The sequence below is a fragment of the Triturus cristatus genome, chromosome 3_2 (assembly GCF_964204655.1).
Source record: "Triturus cristatus chromosome 3_2, aTriCri1.1, whole genome shotgun sequence".
In the NCBI taxonomy this organism is placed as follows: Eukaryota; Metazoa; Chordata; class Amphibia; order Caudata; family Salamandridae; genus Triturus; species Triturus cristatus.
The window spans coordinates 320,265,733-320,285,434 of NC_140584.1; the positions used below are offsets into that span (position 1 = coordinate 320,265,733).

General features: G+C 43.8%; 1 protein-coding gene and 1 long non-coding RNA gene across 2 annotated transcripts in view; both read left to right on the forward strand.

Annotated features, from left to right (window-relative positions):
• The first annotated feature begins 3,456 nt into the window (after positions 1–3,456).
• The window catches only part of LOC146857275 (uncharacterized), an 81,445-nt gene continuing 65,199 nt past the window's right edge, over positions 3,457–19,702 (forward strand). Inside the window, exon 1 of the long non-coding RNA XR_014979561.1 lies at positions 3,457–3,590. This is a non-coding gene — a long non-coding RNA (uncharacterized LOC146857275). The remainder of the gene's footprint in view (positions 3,591–19,702) is intronic.
• Positions 3,784–19,702, forward strand: part of LOC146857276 (uncharacterized) — a 43,651-nt gene continuing 27,732 nt past the window's right edge. The window contains exon 1 of the mRNA XM_085646743.1: positions 3,784–3,852. Coding sequence (XP_085502869.1) covers positions 3,841–3,852 — 12 coding nt within the window. The 5' untranslated portion in view covers positions 3,784–3,840. The remainder of the gene's footprint in view (positions 3,853–19,702) is intronic.

Below are 19,702 nucleotides of genomic sequence, written 5' to 3' on the forward strand. Positions count from 1 at the left end.
ATCCCTGCTACCATCGAAGCTGTGCTTTTTGGCTGCTGTGAGGTTCAAGGTTCAAGGTTCAAGATTGTTTATTGTTTCAGTTAGTTAAAACCACTACAATACAATTACTATAATAAAACCACAGTAAAATGTTTGTTTTTGTATAAAGCCTAAAAAATAATTAAAAAATCTTTTGTTTGACAATTATTAACACTTAAAATTGTATGGAAATATCATAATTCAGTTAATTAGTTTCTTAGTAAAATACAGATATTTTCTGGGTGCATTATTAATAAGTCAGAAACATTGATTAAATCGTAGTGTGCTTTACAAGAGTGAATATTTCTCCAAACATTCTTGTCTTATTCACCATTGTAGCCCAGAAGCAGGTGCAAACTCAGGGCCTGCCAGTCTTCTTTGATGTTAGGGAACAATACTCCAGATTCATTTTTTTTTTTAATGCTTGCATATGTACGTAAAGGAACTTTCTTAGTTTACAGTTGAGTGTAATGTCTCTTGGGTCCAAAGCAGCTATAATTGCAGATCTACAAGTCCTTATACCTCTGGTATTCATGGCTTGTTTTAATAAAAAGATTCGAGCTTGAGATAATTTGGGGCATATGCAGACTAGGTGAACAAAATCCTCTTTACTACTTCCACATAGTCTGCATTCTTTCGGCCCTTTGGGGACCCATGTTGGCTGATCGACAGTAGATGGCAGATTGCCTAGAGGCAAAGCCATTAGCTGCAACTTTTTGTAGACCGAGAACGTGATGTTTAGGTATGGTGCTGGGGTAAGTGTCTTATAATTAGTAATTACCATCCAAGCGTGTTTTCTCTTACGGAGGATGTTTTTATCGACCAGCAAGGAGTGAAATTTAGCGGATTTATTTATGGCTTGCTTAAAGGATAAGTAGGACAAATTGGTTTCCCAGAGACCACCTGTGCAGGTTTCTAGTAGTGCTTTTTTAGGTCTCGGCTGCGAAGGCTGCGCTTGCCCCTCTTCTCTCCTGTTCTCCATTGGCTGGCCTCTTAAATGCTGGCCAGCCACTGGAGAAGAGGTCCAGTCACTCCGTTGAAGCCCCGTCCTTTTCGGATCGGGGGGCGTGTTTTTTCGTTGCTTTTCGCAGGGCGTGTTTTTCTCTCCTCCAGCCAATGGCAAGAGGAGAGAAAAAGAAACACGCCCCGAATCCGAAACCGAGGCTGCGTTTCTCCGAGGCAGTTCTTCTCTGCCTCGGAGAAAGGCGGTGGTGTCCCGGCGTTGCTCCCTCACCTTAAATTGATTGACGGGACTTGCAGCCAAGTGAAACTTGACAAAGGTCCTATCGGACAGGCTGCAGCATCTTTTCAGTGCGGACAGTTCAGGGGGTTTCTCGGGCGAACGCTGCGATGCCAGCTGCTCAGTGTGTGCTACACATTGTAGTAAGAGCTTAAGCCGCGGCTGCTCCGGCCCTGGTGTCAGGAGTTGAGGTGGAATGCTTCTGTCTGCCTTCTTTGGAAGAAAAAACTTGGCAGATAAATCAGGCACAGGTTTCTCCGTTACTTCCTCTGAATCAGTGCAATAAATTTGCCCGGAGCGCGGGGATTAGCGGAAGAATTACAAAGGAGCTCATTTGTCCGCCTTCAGTGCTCATTCCCAAACGATGCCTGAAACCTCACTCAATGCTTGTGCGTCTCCCACGTGTCTCACTGGCGCAGTGTCACACACTGCGCGGCATCGTCATTCAGTAGATGCGTGCCTCACCCTCAAGAGCCGCAGGAGGGCAGTGTCAGTCAGCGGGTGCGCGCGTCACTCGCAGGAGTGCGTCGTCTCTCGTTGGATGAAAGTCTCACTCCTGGAACCCTGTCTCATTCACTGAAAGCAAGCATCACTCCTGCTACACCGTCTCTCTCAGTGCGAGTCTCACATTTGAAGCACAACCTTCTACTCAGTGGATTCAAGAGTCACACGCTGCACAGCATTTATAAAGCGTTTTTTACCAATTAGGGGCTTACAAAGCACGCCAACGCGCACCAGTATCCCGGGCATACTTTCTGGAGTGCCAGTTAAGTTATAGATTGAGCTGTATGGGGGTTTGGGGGAGGGGCCTGTTTTTTTGAGATGGACTCTAAACATGGCGCGGAAGCGTTGCTGCACTGACCTGCTCATGAGGGGTTGATGAATAATGTGAGAGCAGACACGTCTGCGGATGGGGATAAGATTCTAATTCCTGAGTTAATTATAATAAAAATTGGCTCTACCAGTGCTATGTTAAGTGCTATCTAGAATTTAGGATGGTTATAAATGACTCCTATTCTTGCTGCAAAAGTTCAGGAAGGTTAGTTCGGTACTTCCGAGAGAGGAGTACTGTGCGTGCTGTCTAAAAGTGATATTTGTTATGATACATGACGTGCTGCCAGAGAGACTACAAGTTTGTGCCGTGCTTTACCTCTTTAGACGAGTGTGCCGATGCTCTTTTTGAGGCGCATTGGAGACTCGCGGAGAGTGTGTAGTGAGTGACTCGTGTGTAAGTACTAGTACTAAATTGTTTTCTTATCGCTTAGTATGGCACTTGAAAGCGGTTTCTAACCAGTGCAATAAGCGGAGGATATTCTTAATCAATGGCCCCACCCATGCAAGATAGAAGGAGAGCTTGAATGAAAAGGTTCGATTTGCCGAGATTGGAAACAATGGATTTATAAGGAACACTGCATTTGTCAGCTGCGAGCGTTTATCTTATGAGGTATCCTGCCGGCATCAATTACCAAGGGCTCAGTGTGTTTAGAAATTACCTTGATTCTGTGTAGATCCGTTTTGACCACGTTTTTCAGGCGCAGCATTTCCGGTTTTTTTTTTATCACCGGAAGCATAGCTAATTCAATCGGGTGGGCGCTAATACTTTAGATGGATGCATTATCTTTATTTTGAGCAGGGCCCTGTCCCTCTTCATTTTTCTCTCTCACGGCATCAGTTCGTGCTTTTTACGTTATCACTCTCTCCGTGAATCTGGGGAGGCGGCCCTAGCTCTCTCAGTACAGGATGCGCTGTTCCTATTTTAAGAGAAGTGCTGTGAGTCTTTCAGCGTTCTTTACAATTGTGTGTTCCTCCAAAATAATGCAGTTTATAGGAGGGAATAATACCCTTTTAACTGCCACGGAATAATAACACGGATTTGGCAGCATAAACAAATGGAGATACAACTTTCAGGGTGGAAACCTTTAAAGGAAAATGTGAGTTTTTTTCATGCTTGGCTTATTTTAGTTTCCCGTGGGGTGAAGCAGTTTGTTAGAAGGAGGAGCAGGAAGCCGAGGAGAGGGGCCGAGGCAGGCGGAGCATGCGGGGGCGCCGCACGGCACAACTTTGCGCAGAGAAAAGTGCCCTCACGGCCCCAGGGGCTACTCAACGCTTGGTTCCCTGAACACGGACCCTCCCCCCTCCAGCCCGGAAGCGGCGGTAGAGGGTAGGGAAGCCGGGGAGGCACCGGCAGCTGCCACCACAACAAAGCCCGGCGCCCGCCATGCATGCGGACTGCAGGCTGCTGCCACTGGGGCGCGCATAGCGGGGATGGCCGTCCGAGCCTGCCCGCTGCTGCTGGCCGTCTTGCTGATGGGCACCGGCCGGGCTCAAAAAGGTGAGTGCCGTCTCCCTCCTCGTACCTTTCTCAAACACTGCTGTCTGATACTTTAGGGGTGTGTGTGCAGAGCTCTCTTGTTAGTGGTTGGTCCTGCTTTGCATTTGTGTCATGCCACCAATTAGATTGGTTTCACGGCAACCCTGCACCACGGACTGAGAATAGGCGTGTCGTCTATGTGAGAAGTGGGAACCCGTTTTTACCACGATTGGAAGTTGGCTCGTGCAATATTTCTTTTTTCCTCGCTGTAATGTTCACATGGGTAAAGATATTTAACTTTCCACACTTTTTAAATTTATTTTTTATTGCTTGTGTTATCTGCTTCGGTTTGTTTTTCTTGTCTAGTGGAGGTGTAGTAGATAACGATGTAGAGGTAATATTTCCGCGTTCTTTAGGTCTCGGCTACAACAAACCGCCGGCAGCATTACCTGACGCACTATTGTTTGTCTTAAAACAGCTTATATTGTGGTCTCCTAACAGCATACTGATACATGTGCCCGAACCCCAAACGCTGATTTGCTCCCCTTCTCATGTCAAGTTGGTGATGATTTGTAAAACAGTTCAGCAGGTTAGTGCACATAAACAAAAATAATGTCATGAGCAATGCCAATAGCTCTAACTTTAACAATGCCGAGACCATTGCATTGTAAATGCTTGTTTAGATATTGATTGTATGGGGATTTTTCATCATTCTCTAATTCGTCCCACAAAGCCTTGCTCAGTTCCAATTCTGCCGCGTTTTGCTGAAGGGTATACCATTGCTTAATGGTTGCGTACATTCTCCCCAGTGTTTCATTGGTTACCCCAAATTCTAGTCTTACCTGTGCTGGGAGGTGGACTGATGAATTTGAAAGACTCTTTTATAAATTGAAACTTCAGACTTGTTTAGTAGGTCAGCGTCTTTCCCGTGCAATGCCGTACTGCCATATGTTAATGTTGGTAACATCTTGACTTTTATTACTGCAAATGGGGGTTTAAATTATGGCCCCTTCAGTTTTTTCGCTAAAGACCTGAATACAAATGATAAGGCGTTTGTCCTCTGAGTCATATATGCTTTTTAGTCTCGATGATTGTGCCTGTTGTCAATATAAAAGCCCAAATACTTATATTTGGATACTGCTTGAATTATTTGCCCTCTAATTGGAATTGCTGTTTTGCGTTCTGATGTGTACTGATCAGCATTGTTTTGCTTTTTTCGATGTTTATCTCTAACTTATTGTCGGCTATATATTCCAGCGATCCTTTAAGTGCTCTTTCTAGGCCGATCTTAGTTAGGCACATCAAAACAATGTCATCTGCATATGATAAGTGGGATAGTGATAAACTACCTAGTTTGGGTGGATGAGATATGATCTTATTGAGTTTTGGGGCCAGGTCTGCCATGAAGAGGTTAAAAAGATGCAGGGCCAGGACACAGCCTTATTTCAGTTCTTTGGTTGTTACAACCTTTCTTGACAGCCTCGAACCATCTCCCAGTTTTACTTTCATCCATGTATTAGATAGCAGCAAAATTCCTCTGAGTAGTTTTTCAGGGATGTTCCATGTACGCAGTTTTCCCCACAAATGATGACGGTCCACGCTATCAAAAGCCGCCTTTAGGTCAATAAAACTGAGGTATAGCTGCTGTTTCCTTTGAATATATTTGTAGACAAGCAGCGAGAGCGATAGGATGTTTGTTATAGTCCCACACCCTTTTCAGAACCCTGTTTGTTTAAGTGGTATCCGTTTTGTTTTATCAGACCAGATGAACAGATCTTCCAATAATAGTGAGGCGTAGTACTTCGCGTCTACGTCCAGAAGGGCTACCAACCTGTAATTGGATGGGGAGGTTCTTTCGCCTCCTTTGAAAACCGGAGTGATTACTGATCCTTGCCAGCTTGTCGGAATTTCCCTTTCTCTCTCTACTTCCTCATACAGATTTTTTAGTCTTCCGCTCCAGACGTCTGGGGCTGATTTAAAGATTATTGAAGGGATGCCATTTGGGCCAGGGACCCATTTCCACGACCCTTCAGGATTATTCTTTTAATGTCTTTGTTACAGAAGCTCGAGTTTTCAAAGGTGGATCCTAAGTCACCAGCTTCTTTCCGTTGTGCTTCGTCTGTGTTTGCAATTTGGAATGTTGGCAAGTTGGGGTGCTGTTTTTGTTCTGTAAGACGCTCCTGTCGTGGCTCAATTGTACCTCTTGCTTCACAGTAATTGCTTGAAACCTCTCTCTCCATACTGGGTGGTTCGAGGGTTCAATGTCTGTGAATCTCTTTATTAGTGATGTAACCCACTAATTTTCTTGTACCCTTGAGGTAATTGAGTTAGCAGGCCGCTTTAGACCATTTATTATTCCCCAAAATGCACTTGAGTTGATTTTCTTCGCAGTATGTAATAATTTAGCCCAAAACTTGTCCTCATGTCTTCTTTTGTCTTCCCTCTGCATCTTTTTGTACTTTTTCTTGGGTTTCCGTATTAATTCCCAATCTAGGGAAGACGTCTCGGTTCTTTTAAGTTTCCTTACATTTTTCCTTATTTCTCGCTTAAGTTTGACAAGTTCAATTGATGTTAACCTGGTGTATTTTGATTCCAAGGCTTGTTTGGGTTTGACAGACATAATTGTTAGTAGTTTGTTTGTGAAACTTACCCACTCTTGTATCTTGTTGCGTTTGCTCGTTTCGCTTTCCATTTTAATTCTCTGTACTGTTGCTTGAAGTTCTTCAATGTTCTCTGTTGACAATTTCAGTCGTTTCAAGTCAGTTGAGAGCGTGCTTTCAACAATTATCGCGCTGTTTTGATGCTTGGGAGGCTTTAAATTGAAGTAAATATGTTGGTATGAATGGTCACTTTTAGTAGTGAATTCAAATAACAACCGTGTGAGAAAGGGGAATAATGGTAGAGATAGTGCTGTATAGTCAAGCCTTGATTGCACTTTTCCTTCAAGATAGGTATTCATTGGAGGGTTATCCTCTGGAGTTCTCCCATTTATTATTCTCAAGCCCAGGTATTCCAAAGTTGTCACCCGCTGTTGTCCTACTGGGTCGGGACGATCCGATTTAAGTTGGTATTGGGGTTGTACCTCCCAGAACTCATTATCTGCTACTAATTTCTCATCGTCTTCCGGTGTACAGATTAAATTTGAATTAAATTCACCTGTTATTATAATTTTCCAGGTGGAATTGCTGTTTTTCCAGGTGGAATTGCTGTTTTGTATGTCATTGATTGTGGTTATCAGCAGCTGAATCTGAGCTTTCTTCTCTTTCGCAGATGGATGAACGTGCATGTTAACTAATAGTGTAGGTGCCGCTCTGTCTGGTAAAGACAGTTTTATTAGTTGCATATTTGGTCCGTAAGGGGTTATTTGCTCGGATTTAATATAAAGTTCAGTCGAGACATAGACTGCTAGCCCGCCTTTTGGACGACCATACTTCCTGTTTTTTTCTGCTGGTGTGCTGAAATGGGTATATCCGACAAGCGGAGCTCCTCTAGCGCCCAAGTCTCCTGTAGGGCGATTAGGTCACAAGACGCCCAGTTTTGAAGGGGCTGGCTGTCTTCTAGCCATTTCTTAGCACCGGCCATATTCCATGAGATAAGATGGAGGCTGTCTTCACTGTTGTTCTTTATCTGTTTATGTAGGGGTAAGTTGGTTTTCACTCTGTTCAGCGTACCTGCAAGTCAGCTCCAGTGGTCATGTCGGGTTCTGTAGTTACTACTTTACCGGCTTTGTCCGTGCTGCAGCTTGCTATTGGTGGACTAAGCTCCCTTGCATTCCGGAGGACTGAATACACCTGTACCGTTGTCGCCAGGCTGTGCCCAACTATTCCCTTCTCAGAGGATTTTTCTCTTAATGGGCCTGGGTAACTAAATTTGACCGGTTTTGAAAGCCTTATACCCCATGTGTCAAATTGTTGTTTAAAGGACATAATTAGCTGGACGACCTCCTCCGTTTGCCATGTTGTGTGAGTTTGATCATTGGAGTTGCCGTGTCCTGCCTGGCGAAATTCCACAGAAAGTAGATGGGCTGAATTTAGATGTTTTAGCCCTGGGATGGTTGCCGTCAGTTTGAGTATGTTGCCCCTTTTTAGGGTGTCATGCCACCCTTGGGACTCATACTCTGGTGTTAATAGTAGTTGTTGTGATTGTTGACCGTACCTCCTTGTGGAGCTGCTGTTACTGACGGTAAATAGACATAATATCGAAAAAAAAATATCGAGTAGCAAGAATATCGAGTTTTTAATATCGAATGGACAGAATATCGACTTGCAAAAATATAGTGGTGAGGAATATCGAAAAACAGGTAAGAAATATCGATTGCAAAAATATAGTTGTTAAAAATATCGATTTTTTTATAGTGTTTTAAGTGTTAGTATATGTGTTAAAAGTATGTATTAATATTGGAATGTATGTTAGAATATTTTTAAATTATAGAATTTTATGTTTTTTTATTTTTTTGTAATTTAATTCCGTAGCGGGTTGTGGGTTTATAGGGGAGTAGGGTGGGAAGTAATTTAATTATAGTACATTAAATAATAATTTATAGGAATTATTAATTATTTTTAATTTAATTTTGCGTTTTACTTCTGTAGCGGGTTGTGGGTTTATAGGGGAATAGGGTGGGAAGTAATTTAATTATATATTATTAAATAATAATTTATAGGAATTATTAATTATTTTTAATTTAATTTTGCGTTTTATTTCTGTAACGGGTTGTGGGTTTATAGGGGAATAGGGTGGGAAGTAATTTAATTGTTATTAGTTAATTATTAATTGGTATTGCAAATTAATTGGTTGTTGATTAATTATTAATTGGTAAATAATTAGTATTAATTGGTAATTAATTTGTATTAATTGTTTAATTGATAATTATGTTAATTGTATTCATTTAATATTTGTAGCGGGCAGTGTGTTTATAGGGGAATATGGTGGCAAGTAATATAATTGTAAATAAATAATTATGTATTTTATTTGTGTATATTGTTAATTAATATATCTTTAATTTAATTTTGCATTTTACTTCTGTAGCGGGTTGTGGGTTTATAGGGGAATAGGGTGGGAAGTAATTTAATTGTTATTAGTTAATTATTAATTGGTATTGAAAATTAATTGTTTGTTGATTAATTATTAATTTGTAAATAATTAGTATTAATTGGTAATTAATTAGTATTAATAGGTAAATTGATAATTATGTTAATTGTATTCAATTAATATTTGTAGCGGGTATTGTGTTTATACGGGAATATGGTGGGAAGTAATATAATTGGGAAAAAAAAAATATTTAAATAATTTGTGTATATCCTTAATTAATATATTATAAATTAATTATTAATTGGTATTATTTGCATTTATTAATGTTTGTTATTGAAAAACAATTGTTTGTTAATTAACTATTAATTGTTAATTAATTAAACAAAAATGTATTGGTATTTAAAAATGATCAATTCTTGTGTGATTGGTAATTAATGGTAATACTTGTTTTTGTATTAATAATTAATTAATTTAAAAATAAAAATACATTTATTATTTTCTCTACTATTGCACTTACTTGAGTGGGAATAGTAATTTTTACCCCTACACTATCCAATGCTTTCCCTATTATTGCACTCTCTGGAGTGTGAATAGTAATTTTTACCCTCCCGCTATCCAACGCTTTCCCTACTGTTGCACTCACTGGAGTGGGAATAGTAATTTTTACCCTCCCGCTATCCAACGCTTTCCCTACTGTTGCACTCACTGGAGTGGGAATAGTAATTTTTACCCTCCCGCTATCCAACGCTTTCCCTACTGTTGCACTCTCTGGAGTGGGAATAGTAATTTTTACTCCTACGCTATCCAACGCTTTCCCTACTGTTGCACTCACTGGAGTGGGAATAGTAAATGTTACCCTCCCGCTATCCAACGTTTTCCCTACTGTTGCACTCTCTGGAGTGTGAATAGTAATTTTTACCCCTACGCTATCCAACGCTTTCCCTACTGTTGCACTCACTGGAGTGGGAATAGTAAATGTTACCCTCCCGCTATCCAACGCTTTCCCTACTGTTGCACTCTCTGGAGTGGGAATAGTAATTTTTACCCCTACGCTATCCAATGTTTTCCCTATTATTGCACTCTCTGGAGTGGGAATAGTAATTTTTACCCTCCCGCTATCCAACGCTTTCCCTACTGTTGCACTCTCTGGAGTGGGAATAGTCATTTTAACCCCTACGCTATCCAACGCTTTCCCTACTGTTGCACTCACTGGAGTGGGAATAGTAAATGTTACCCTCCCGCTATCCAATGCTTTCCCTACTGTTGCACTCTCTGGAGTGGGAATAGTAATTTTTACCCCTACGCTATCCAACGCTTTCCCTACTGTTGCACTCACTGGAGTGGGAATAGTAAATGTTACCCTCCCGCTATCCAACGCTTTCCCTACTGTTGCACTCACTGGAGTGGGAATAGTAAATGTTACCCTCCCGCTATCCAACGCTTTCCCTACTGTTGCACTCTCTGGAGTGGGAATAGTAATTTTTACCCCTACGCTATCCAACGCTTTCCCTACTGTTGCACTCACTGGAGTGGGAATAGTAAATGTTACCCTCCCGCTATCCAACGCTTTCCCTACTGTTGCACTCACTGGAGTGGGAATAGTAAATGTTACCCTCCCGCTATCCAACGCTTTCCCTACTGTTGCATTCTCTGGAGTGGGAATAGTAATTTTTACCCTCCCGCTATCCAACGCTTTCCCTACTATTGCACTTACTGGAGTGGTAATAGTAAATTTTACGCGCCCGCTATCCTACACAGAAAATATTGAATATTTTTAATTAATATCACGTTAAGATATATGTATTAATTTTTTTTTTTACTTACTTTAATTATTCATTAAGTTTACTGTTATTTAAGTATTTTTAAGTATGTGTCAGTTAATTATATGTATTATTTCATTTATTTAACATTACTTTTAAAACATTTAAAAAATTCGATATTTTGACTAACTATATTACTTACAACGATATTTTGGATTCGATATTTTTGTAATTTCCTGTTTGGAGATAGGACTTCGATATTTTGGCATTCTATATTTTGGCATCGATATTTTTGTAAGTCTATATTTTTGTAGTCGATATTATGTCAGTGATCCGTTACTGACTTGTTGGTCTGTGGCCGCCAAGGAAGATATTTGTATTCTACGATTGTCGCCATTGGGATTGTTACTCTTTTCAACGCCTTGTAGCGTAATTGTTAGTGGTGACCTACTTGTCAAGTTGGTCTCTTTCTCAGTTACGCCGAGGACCTGTCTTTGGGGAACCAGTTCCTTTTCAGAAATTACCACCCTTGGCCAGGTCACATGCCCACTTTCCAAGGGGGCGGCTTCTACCTTGTTATTTACACTCACTCTAAGGCTTCCATATGGTGAAACAGTCTTTGTTGCTGGGCTAGGTAGTAAGCTCTTAGTGTTCTGGATTGGGGGGGGGGATCTAGCTGTCCTTGTCTTGTAGAGTTGTCTCTACATGGTCTTCAAGGCTTTGTTTGTTATTTACATTGACCTCTTGATTATGCCCTGTTCGTACCAACTGGCTCCAGTCGTTATTCCCTGGTTCCTTCATTTGTTTTTTTACTTTGTTGTAATTTTAAGCCATAATTTCCAGTTGTTGTTCCTTTTGTCTCTTTGTTCTGCTTTGCCTGTTTGACGCAGTGTTGATGCGCCTGCGATGTAGGAGTTTTTCCTGGCCCTTCTTTTTTCTCTTGTTGCTTTTTCCCAGTTGATTGCCGACCACCATGATGTTCATTTCTTTGATAATTTCCTGTGTTACCTTTTGTTGTACTTGGATTGTCGTCGCTTTTTATTTGGAGGCTCCTTTGCAGGCTTGATGTTGACTTTTTCCATACTGCAAGTTCTGTACCCATCCTGGTCCCTACTGCTATTTCCTTTCCACTTTGCCTGGACTCTACTATACTACTGACGTTAAAGTTTCTTTGTTTCTTTGGGACATGATCCTTCCTTGCTGATGTTGCTCGAGACCACTCTTTTGGGGCCTCAGTTGACATAGCCATTGTTCCCTTTGAGGAACCTGTGGTGTTTATTGTGAAGTCTATTTCTCTAGTTGTACTGAATATTGGAAACACTTTGATTCCTTGCTCCTTGGTGCCTACTAATAGTTTGTTTCTAGCCTTTCTTTCTTGTTTTTTTTGTCTTTTTGTTAATTTAGTTGTTAGTTTAGTTGGTTTAGAGGAAGTAGGTGAATTTAACGTAGAGCCTGTTTTTTTCTTAGCTGGAGTTGTTTGTTTTTCATTGTCCTCTACTTTCTTGTCCATCTGTTTAAGGAAGGCTGGTTGTATTTTACTTTACGCCTCTTTGGGCTTAGTGCATGGCAAACTTGACTGCTTGAGTGCTAGTATTTGTTCTAACAGGGTAGGAAGGAGGCTCAACTTGTTGATGATTGGGCCGCAAGCGCAGGGACTTTGTTCAAACGCATATTTTGATTGTGCGGCTGTTATTAGCTTGTTAAGATTGTCCAATTTAATGTCTAACCCTGCTATATGAAGCGCGATACTATTCAGTAGGTCTATTTGGATGTCAAGTTTGTCCGATTGGCAATTAAGTGCCTTTGCAGATGTTTGGAGTGTTTCTATAACGGCCGCGAGAAGCTCCGGGTGAGTTATTGGGATACTAGGTGCTTTCTCTTGCTGCAATGTTTGTTTAATGCCCGTCTGCTCTTCTAAATCTGACAAGGAATTAGTCAGCCTTGTTTGACTGGGATTCTGTGTAGGAGAGTAGGATCTGCTTCACATGGGTACCCCCACTTTTTGGTGGTGTTTCACTGTTTGTTGACCTTAGTCTGGCTGTGACCCTGCTAATCAGGACCACAGCCTAACTGCTTCCTCTCTAAAATGGTTTCCATGTACATTAGGTACATATCTAATTGGATTCTGGAGTGCCTTATAAGCCCCTAGTATATGGTATACTATGTACCTAGGGCATAGGTACCTCAGAGGCCTACCAGGGGCTGCAGCTTGTATTATGCCACCCCTGGGAAGCACTCCAAAATGACACAACAGGTCTGCTACTGCAGCCTGGGTAAGGGTGTGCTTGCACCCCTTACTGTGGTATAGGTAGGCTGTTCGGAATTGGGTTAAAACCGACTCTCCCCGACAGTACTGATGTAGCGCTTAAAAGTTTGAAAATCGTAGGGGTGCGTTATATTCACTGTTAGTCGGCACCCGCATATAATCAAATGTGTGCTCAGGTATTTTATGTGCAATGTATTACGAATTGTATAACCTATATCGATTTTAATAGAAGTGTTAGCTATGTACAAACATCTTATGTATATATTGAAGCAATGCATAGAGCTTAGTCCTTTTTGAACAATGTGATGTTAAAATGTGTAGATTAGAATTCGTGTCTGTAGACTGTTTAGTTTGACCACACATGAAAGAAAGACGTAAATGTCAATACTGTGATTTAAACCTGCTTGTGTAACCGAAGTAGTGGCCAGAATTCGCATATATCGTTGAGGCGAAAGGCCTGGTATTTTCTTATGTTAGCCAAGGGCAATAGGCCAAAAAGGATTTATTCCAGTAGAGGTTTTAGGCTGTAGTAAATTGCAACTTAAAAGATGTGAAGAATGTCTGCTTTGCATGATCTCACCCCAGGTGCAAGGACAGTTGCTCGTTAGTAGAGAAGCTCTTTGTTCACAAATTGACTTATGTAGTAAAAGCCAGACATGGGAGTGTATTGGAATGTGCCAATCGTAACTCCTAGTGCGGATGGCGTCTGGGACTCAAGGCCAAGCGATGGACGATGGAACTGGACAGCGCTCTGTGGAAATTTACTGAAAGACGACCCCGCAGAAGAGGAGGCGCAAAGGGCGTGTTCTGGGATTTGGGGTTCTGTATTAGGGACAGCGCCCCGAGGGTGGAGGCAGTTCAGAGCAGCCCAGAGCAGAGGAAGGCTAGGCGAAGGGATAGAGGGGGCAACTTAGACCAAGCTCTCTAAGTGAAGTCTTCTTATGAAGTTTCACTCTGACACCTTTTACTGGATGAGGGTCTCAAGGGATTGCTAAGTAGGGATGTCATCTAGTGCAGAGTAGGGACAGAGATGGTATGGTTCAGTGTCCCTAGTATCGGCATTTGCTTGGTGGTGTTCTACCTCATGCTTTTAGAGATTGTACTTTTAGTTATTTTTAGCCGTATGCGGATTCTCCGTAGAGTAGCTTTTGTGTTAGTGCCTATGTACTTGTTGTGCCTCGTATTGAGGACTTTGTATCTGCAAATCTTCATGCTGATAATAAAAACCAGAGAGCCAAGAGATTAAGTCTCGAGTCCTTGATTATGGCAAATTGCGGACAGTAATTTTGATAACTGTGTTTTTCCCTCCACGCTATTGGGCAAGTAAAAAGTTCCATCTGACCAGAGTGGGTTCTAGTAGATAATTGCGGGATACCAAAATGGGCCGGAGCAGTTGGTAGCAAACGAGGATGGTTTCTTTCTGATAGCGAGGGAAGATTAGATAAGGATAAGTGACCCTTGAGGCCCAAGAGACGATAAGTGATGCTGAATCATCAGATGGCGAGCAGCAGACGGCAGCAGATGAGCATCGACGGCGAGTAGCAGCGCGGCAGAAAGCAGCAGTTCCAGGAGTGAGTATGAACATAATGAGATGTTGTAGATTGCGGTGTTGATTTGTTGTGTGATGTCTTGCGGAGTTGTTGTGTATGTCGTGTGATTGTGAGATCAGGCTGTGAGCGCGCGCAGCCCGGGAATTGTGGTGTAGAAGACACCTGAGATAGATTTTGTTGACCACCCAAAGGAGATCGTGAGGTACCATCGATCACCTGGACCGAGATAGGGGGAGCGAATGCGTGTGTGTATGGCAACTTAACGCTGGTCGTGGGTTGTGGTGTGCAGATCGGAGTGTTAGTAACCTATCAGAGGCGATCTGTCTGGCCGGACGGGGGCAGACAGGCGCCAAACGAGGTCAACAAGGTCGAGAGACTGTGGACGAACAGTCAGAGGCTGTGGACGGACAGCCAGAGAAGTAACTTAATTGGTTATTTCAGTGTATGAATGGGACGAGAGCAAGCGTGAAACGTGTTTGGGGAAAGGGAACTGCTGCGGACGAAGGAAGGTGACGTCAGAGAGTGTCGCGCTGTGATAGGCCGGTTGGTGTGAGTCGCGCTGTTATTGGAGGATTCGAGAACAAGAAGTGAATAGAGCGCGAGATCGAATTTGCTCATCATGAAGTGCCTTAGGGCTTTGCGAGAGTTGTGTAGAGGCGATAAGCATGTGGTTGTTCGTGGGGGAGAAGAAGCCCCTCCCGAGGATACCCCGGCACACTACATGGCACAGAATGTGGGGTTACATACTATAGTTTGGATCGAGAATTGGCACAAGATGACACAAGGCGAAGGGGAACTAGCTTTCCCGAGGTATGGCTCATTTAGACTAGCAGTGCTGTACCAACTGAAGACGGTGATGGGGTCCTTAAGACCCTTGCCAAGACCAGCACAGTTCGAAGCATTACATGCGTGGATTAGAGCAGCGCATGATAAGGAAAAGGGAAGAAGTCAGGAGAGGATTAGGAAGTCGATTAGGGCATTTCAGGATGCCAAGTGGGACGCAGCGGAGAAAAGATGGAGAGTGCAGACAATTGAGGAAGCGAAACTGTATCCTGTAATAATAGATTCGACGGGGATACGCCATGTGAAAGCACAGGAGAAGGCACAAGAGGAAGATAGTGATTCCGATGATGGGGTATTGCAAAGATTGCTAGACGAGAGACCACCCCCTTATAATCCAGATGAAGCGGATGATAGGTGGGGTGAGAGGGGAGAAACTAGGAGGGTAACAATCCAGCCTGAGACCCGAGTGGAAGGGTTGGTTTTGTTTGAAACCGCGAGTTCACAGGGTCAGTCTGAGGCTAGTGGGAGGATTGAAAGAGAGATGAGGTTACCGGATGCCTTGAGGGTACCGGTCACCATTGGACCGATTGTGTCGATATACAGTCCGGAATCAGAGGAAAGAGAGAGGTCGGAACGAGTGACAGAAAGAACGAGGAGAGAAAGCGGGGAAAGTGTGTTGGAAGGGGCAACGGCCCGACCTCCAAGCCCTGTACAATGGAGTACACCATTAGCAGCGGTATCAGACACATCTAGGGGTGAGGAAGATCAGAGATCGGAGAGGCCGAGGACTCTGATGGAGTCGAGATCAGATTTAAGGTCATGGGTACCGCCAAAGAAGCAAATGAGCTGGAATATGGGCAAAGCGGGGACAACTCCAGTTGCCTTTCAGAGCCCTTCTGCTCCTGTAGAACCACCAGAGAGGAGGGAGAAGGAGCCAGAATGTGAATATGATGAGGGACGTGGAGCAAGTTGTCAGGTGTTGAAAGGAGCCTTGAAGGCAGGGATGATAGATGTAGTAAGGCTTAAGGCAGAGGCAGATGAAATTATATATGGAAGTCTACCTCTTGAGAGGATAGTATCCTACAGTCCAGATGACCTGTTTTTCGTGGCGAAAGATGTGACGCGGAAAGCACGAATGGCACACGAGAAATTGAGGGGATTGGCGAAGGAATATGGTGTGGATCTGTCTAAGACTAGAGCGTTGCAAGGAAGCCATAGGATGCATTATACAGAGCGGGAGCTAGAGGAGAAGAGGGTTGTTGGACTGAGGTCACATACTAGAGAACTGGTCCTAGCCATGCGGCCATGGTTGACGCTTGATAAATGGGAGGAGAAATGGTCAAAGGAAAAAGACCCCAAGGGGAGCGGAAGGAGGAACTCCGGCAGAGGGGTTGCTATTAGCGAAGACCTTTCCCCTTAGGGAAGTGGCGAATGGAGGATATGTGCATGTACCATGGAGCAGGGGGGATTTGGCATCATTTACGAATGATTTTCCCAGGCTCAGGGAGAAGCCTGCAGAGTGGTACAAGCAAGTTGAGCGTTTTGTTAAGATTTCGAAGGTGTTGTGGATAGACCTGAACACCTTATTCGATATTGTGGTTCCAGGGGATCTGTGGAACGCATGTAAAATTGCTGTTGATTGGCCGGACTATGAGCCTGATAGGAACATGATTACAAATGGTCCGTCGCCCGTAGTGATGAGGCTGTACGATAAAGTAATTACCTGGTTGAAATCGAAGGTTTCACCCCAAGACATTGATTGGGTGAAGATAGATAGGACAGTGCAGGAGCCGAAGGAGACAGTACATGAATTTTATGAGAGACTTTTGAAGGCTTTTAAGCAGTACAGTGGCCTAGATGAGCTGGAAACGAAGGACATGGGACAGTTTGTGTCTAAGTTCGTGCTGGGTTTGAAGCCCGAAGTCAGTCTCATGATACAGCAGCATTTGATCTGTTGGCAGAATAAGCCTGTGGATGAGATCTTGCGGTACACGCCAGGTACTGCACGGATGAGATTGAGTCCAAGCACAAGAAGATGAAGGATAGCCTATTGCTCATTCAGATGCAAGCTGCTCAGGGACCGCCGAATGGGGGTCCGGTGGTGCGGAGACAGGGAAACTATCAGACAGGGAATCAGAATATGCAGGGTCAGGGAAGGCCGAGGCCCGTTGACCCTAGGACAGGCATAGATGTAGCGATCTTGAAGAAGACGACTGCTTGTCACCAGTGTCACCAGGTGGGACATTGGAGGCGCGAGTGTCCCTTGAACCCCTATAATCAGCCACAGATGGAGGGAGGAATGGGTCAGGTCCCTGGGGCAGAACAGGTACAGACGGTGACTGTACCGAGAATGATGGAAGGGGGGGACCGGCGTCTCGCAGGTGCAGGTTCCCCAGCCACCCAGGATGCAGAACATACAGCAGGGAGCTCGGACTTATTTGCAGATGCCCATGTTCGAAGTGGGAGAGGAGAGGGATGCAGATTTGCTGGCGCAGTTGAGTTTAGGTCAGGATGATGATTGCATACTTAGGGCTATTCTAGAGGTAGATCAGAGAGGACCCTTTGTGGAAGCAGAACTCGATGGACACCCTACCACCTTTTTGGTAGATACGGGGGCTACCAGGTCAACTATAAGATCAGCAGTAATTCCGGGGGTAGCCCTTTCGGGGGAATGCATACAAGTGGTTGGAGTGGCGAACAAGAGGCTAGTGAGCCCCTTAACGGAACCGATTCCAGTCAGGATAGGAAACTTTAGGGATCGACATCAGTTCGTGGTGTGCGATTCTAGTCCTGTTTGTTTGTTGGGAAGAGATTTGTTGTGTAAGCTCAATTGCACAATCTACTGTACCCCGAAAGGAGTAGAGGTACAGACAAGGGATGATGACGCGACCTTTAAGGTTGCAAATCAGCGGGTGTGCGTGGAAATGTACCCGGCTTTGACAGTGGAGGAGCTTCCACAGGATTTGAGGGAGTCTGTATCGACCGATGTGTGGGATCTAAGCGGAGAGGAGATCGGCTTAGTCAGGGGAGTGGAACCAGTGAGAATACAGGTTAAGCCGAACGCGGAATTCCCGAGAACACCCCAGTATAAACTGTCGCCTGAAACAATTGCAGGGATTAAACCTGTGATCGAGTCTATGATTAGGCAGGGAATACTGGTGGAGATCATGGGTAGTCCGTGTAACTCACCCATTATGGGATTGCAGAAACCAAGTGGGAAGTTCAGGATAGTGCAAGATCTGCGGAAAATAAACGACATAGTTGTTCCATGTTGTCCAGTGGTACCGAATCCATCTGTGATACTGTTCCAGATCCCATGCGAAGCTGGATGGTTCACAGTGATTGACTTGTGTCAGGCATTCTTTTCGATTCCCCTACATGAAGAGAGTAGGTTTCTTTTTGCATTTAGGCTAGAGAATCATATATTAACGTGGTGCCGTATCCCACAGGGGTATACGGAGAGCCCGTCAATTTTTAATCAGCTCTTAAAGAAGAATCTTGAAGGTCTTGTGTTGCCGAAAAACTCTGTTTTGGTGCAATACATTGACGACCTGCTTGTTGCGTCAGAGACAGAAGACGCTTGCAGGGTCGATACCATTGCGTTGTTGAACTTCCTGGGAGAGAATGGTCACAAGGTGTCTCCAAACAAGTTGCAATACTGTTTACCTGAGGTACAGTATTTGGGGCACAGGATCGAAAAGGGTAAAAGGAAAGTGTCTCCAGATCGCATTGATGCGATTCTGAGAATGCCAGTTCCCTCGACGCAGAGGGAAGTTAGAATGTTTTTGGGGATGGTGGGCTATTGCCGCCAGTGGATCCCAAACTTTTCCTTTGAAGCGAAGCCTTTACAGCGGCTGACGCGAAAGGATGTAAGTGATCCGGTACCATGGGACGACGACTGTTTGAAATCATTTCTGAGGCTGAGAGAAGCCTTATGTAGCGCTCCTGCGTTGGGAATGCCGGATTACAACAAGGCATTTGCATTGTTCTGCTGCGAAAGAGAAGGTTGCGCATTAGCAGTGTTAACCCAGAATCATGGAGGTGTCCGTAGACCAGTTGCCTATTTCTCAGCTACTTTAGATCCAGTAGCTTCTGCGTTGCCCGAATGTCTCAGATCCGTTGCGGCAACAGGTGTCAGCATCGAGAGATGTGAGAGCATTGTGATGGGTCATCCTCTTACTGTACATGTGCCGCACTCTGTTGAATTGTTGATGACTAGGACTAAAACACAGCACCTCACGAATAATAGGCTGACTCGTTATGAGCAAGTTATCCTTGCAGCCGATAATGTGACATTGAAGAGGTGTGCTGTTTTAAATCCTGCTACATTGTTACCTGTTCCAATTACGGATGATAATGAAGATTGTGAGGACCATGATTGTCTCGACGTTACGGAACTATGCACCAAACCGAGACCTGACATTGTCGATGAACCACTCCCAGTTTCAGATGAGATTTTCTTTGTGGACGGTTCATGTTTAAGAGACAGTGTTGGTAGACTGAGAGCAGCGTTTGCTGTATGCACCATTACGGGTGTGGTTGAAGCCGCTTGTTTAGAAGGAGTACACTCCGCGCAGGTGGCTGAGCTCATTGCCTTGACTCGTGCCTGTTTGGCAGCCGACAAGATCCGTGTAACTATTTACACGGACAGCCAGTATGGGTTTGGTGTGGTTCATGACTTCGGACAGCTATGGTCCCAGAGAGGGTTTATGACGTCTTCAGGTTCTCCTATAAGAAATGGTGAAC